This window comes from Micropterus dolomieu, linkage group LG01 (genome assembly GCF_021292245.1).
Source record: "Micropterus dolomieu isolate WLL.071019.BEF.003 ecotype Adirondacks linkage group LG01, ASM2129224v1, whole genome shotgun sequence".
Taxonomy (NCBI): domain Eukaryota; kingdom Metazoa; phylum Chordata; class Actinopteri; order Centrarchiformes; family Centrarchidae; genus Micropterus; species Micropterus dolomieu.
This window is the reverse complement of record NC_060150.1, coordinates 2142470-2146041: the sequence shown is the minus strand read 5'-3', so window position 1 is coordinate 2146041 and position 3572 is coordinate 2142470. Positions and strand designations below refer to the sequence as shown.

Sequence of the window (3572 nt, the reverse complement as noted above, 5' to 3'; positions counted from 1 at the left end):
ACTACAGCAGCATGAACCCAAAGTAAACATTTTACTGTGGTTAAATTGTAATAAACGGATCAAAATGATGCTGACATAACTTCATCATGATGCTGATTTGCTAAACATATGACTTCATGCTTAGTCAGGTCCGTCAGCAAGATGATAAGCAAACAACTTTTAAAATGCTTGTTCTCTAAATGGCGTTTGGATCGATCAGGGCTATGCTAACTGGTATTGTAGCAAAGTAGAACAACAGCTGGAATCAAGTAACAGAAACACATTTTCAGATCTTACCAGGTAGTTCACCTTCCTCGCTTACTTTCTCCAAGTAATCTCCTGTTTTGTCCGGTTTCTATAAAAATATTAACAAGTATCACTGAAGAACTTGATGGCTCGCTGCAGCAGATGAGTGAAGGTAAATCCACTTTTTATCCCAAATATTTAAATTAAAAAGTTAATTTAATAAACTAAAAAAACTCTGAGCTCCTTCTGCGGGTAAATGTCTTCTTTATAGACCTGAATCCAGTGCAACTGCATGTGTTTAACTGTCCAGAAACTCCAACGTGAGAGAAAATAACTCAATGACAGTGAGGCAGTCAGGTAAACTTGTGTCTTCTTTTCTGAAAGTCTGATGTGAGCAGGTTCATGTGCAGCTGCAGGGAATCTCTCTAGTCCGTCTGTCCTGCTACCCAGCAGGGCAGCTCTGTCTGTGTCTTGGTTGCTTGCCAGACTGAACAATATTAGAGTGAAATACAACTGTTTATTACCTTTGATATATGAGACAGGCAACAACGTTTATGAACTGCAGCATGGAAATGATAACTACGTTGTGCGTGAACATGCGCTCGTACGTGTGTGCATGAAAAGCGGTGAACGGTGCTACAGTCCACAGCTGGACCTTATTACATTCCAGCAGCAACATTAGTGGGACCAGGCCAGACAGAACACAGCTGTGATGGCACTCCTCACATCGTTTTAAAACGTGGCAGTGATGATCTGTCTCTCAGTGAAGGTTTAGTTACAACTCTGGACTAACGCCTGATGGAAAGCAGTGGATTCACATTGACTATTAAAATGTTGATTAGTGGAGCAGACTGGACAACATGGATGCACATCTCTCAGTAAATAATAAACATCAAATATTCAGTCAAGTCATGGTATAAATTAGAGCTGGACAATAAAACAATAATTATCACAGAATATTTTTCCTCAATAACAAGATAAATGTTTATTTGAATCATGAGCGAATTAGCTCTTTTTCTTTTAAGCTATTTATTTTGTTGAGGAAAAAGGGACTGAAAAAAAAGATGTAACTTAATTTTACTCTTGCATATTTGTTGAAAAAAAGAGTTTAACATTATTGTTTTGAATGTTCTACCTCAGATTTGTGAAGTGATCCACTGTTTGGCAAGTGATTTTCATGTTCTGACCATAAAATAGTTTAAACCACAATTAACTATCTGGTTACAGTTACATTACATTTACTCATTTAGCTGACGCTTTTATCAAAAGCAACTTAGAATTGCTATATACAGTCCCCTCCAAAAGTATTGGAGCGGCAAGGCAAATTCCTTTGTTTTTGTTGTTCACTAAAGACATTTGTGTTTAAGATCAAAAGATGAGTATGAGACAAGAGTTCAGAAAAACACAGGAATTTGCTTTACCGTTCCAGTACTTTTGGAGGGGACTGTATGTCAGAGGTTGCACGCCTCTGGAGCAACAAGTGTCTCGCTCAGGGACACTTTGTTGGATGTCACAGAGGGAAGTGACCCTGAGTCTCTCACACCAAAGGCATGTGTTCTATCCACTGCACCATCTCCACCCCTTCAGCTTTCACTAAGGAGCAAAAGTCAGCCTTTAAACTTGATAGGAACCTAATTTGACATTTAACCTGATAATTATTGATATCGAATGATATGATTTTTTTATTGCAATAACAATTTTGTCTATCGCCTAGCCTTAGTATAAATAATATTTTAGCTTTGAAAATGTTAAAGGAAACCTTTGGAAAGTTTGAATGGGCCTGAAGCAGCTGATAATATTAAAATCTTAAGCAAGTATTGATATCTATTATTTGCAGGGGCTATACTGAAGTTTGGCAGTAGAGTAGATTCTGGATCATAAGCCCGTACAAGCACAGTTGATCCAGATCCAGCACAGACCCAGTCCAGACGTCTTTAGCAGGCCACACAGACCCAGGTGAAACACAGGCAGCCTCAGCCAGAGATGTACAGCCAGCATCAGACTTAATAGACTTTATGAGGACTAACCCTAACCCCTACACACTGATTTTAATGAGCCACATTTCTTAAAGTGGTTCACAGTTTGAGCTCTTAATCATTTTTATTTTTAATCCCAACATGTGATTGGTCATGGATGCTGGATTGGACCTCATTTATTGGCTCCCCTGACTCTAATATAGCCAAGAAAAGAGCTGGAACTTAGCAGGATGTTTTCAGGAAACCACTAGAAATCCTAATTATGTTACACTAGTACTGTATGATGTTTCATAGAGTTTTACAGAATGATGAATGTTAAAACTTGTGTTCCAGTATTTCAGCTTTGGAGCTATTTGATTAATAAATGTTTTGGGTAAAGTTTTCCTTTCAGCCACCCTGTTGGTTCAGGAGTGGTATTCCAGTATAACATACAATCTTTAATACAGAGATCATAACAAAATGTTCAATTCTCGTTCCAGTGTCTCTTTCTGGTCTAGAGGCTCCGGTGGAGTCAGGTTCTTTGGGAATCTGTTCTGTGCAGCAGCAGAGAGAGAACAGCAGACAGGAGAGAAGATACTGGAGCTGTTATCACCAGTGTGCAGATATCAAACATTCCCTCTTAAAGAGAGAAACATGGATGAAGATGATGATGATGATTATAAATATCAGTGTGGTTTCCTGCTGGATCTGTGCTCCCACCTGAAGGACTATGAGACTAAAACAGGCTTGAGGGTCCTTCCATCATTACAGTCAGTTTTCCAGTCAGCTCCTGCAGTCTGGTTCATAAACCTCTCAGAGAGAAAGACCTCCATCCTCCTGGAAGTGCTGAAACTCCAACCAGAGAAGAAACCAGTGGAGCTGACAGGCTGCTCAGATGAAGAGAGTGAAGTGAGGAGTTTCCTACAGTGTCTGCCTTATATCTCACAGCTCAGGTAAGTTGTAGAAATATGTCAATTTTTTCCAAATCTACGGTCATATACAAATAAACATAATGTAGATAAGGTTGAATGCCATTTCTGTTTAGTAATTATTTAGCAGTACATATTATCACAGCTAAACAAACATATACAATTAGAGTATTCCATCCTACTGTATGTGTTTTCTCTGAATTTCATCCTTTGATTGAAAGACTTTGTATATTAGATGGTTTGTAACCAGGGCTTGACTTTCTTTGCTCAACAGCCAATGCGGCTGGTGGTTCCAAAGTTACTAGCCATGCAGCATTTTCACTAGCCACATTTGTGTTGTTGGGAAATTACATTTTTCATGATTGAAGTGCTTAAATTGGCGTGCTAAAATGTACTAATATTATCATTAGCTCTGATAAGGTTGTGTGTAAAAATCCTTTTTGAAAACACATAGTCTATTAAG

The 3572-nt window shown here is 38.5% G+C and overlaps 1 protein-coding gene across 1 annotated transcript in view; it reads left to right on the top strand.

Annotated features, from left to right (window-relative positions):
- LOC123972807 overlaps positions 1 to 3572 on the top strand; it is a 152489-nt gene that overhangs the window by 40851 nt on the left and 108066 nt on the right. The window contains exon 10 of the mRNA XM_046052500.1: positions 2681 to 2980. Coding sequence (XP_045908456.1) covers positions 2681 to 2980 — 300 coding nt within the window. The remainder of the gene's footprint in view (positions 1 to 2680; positions 2981 to 3572) is intronic.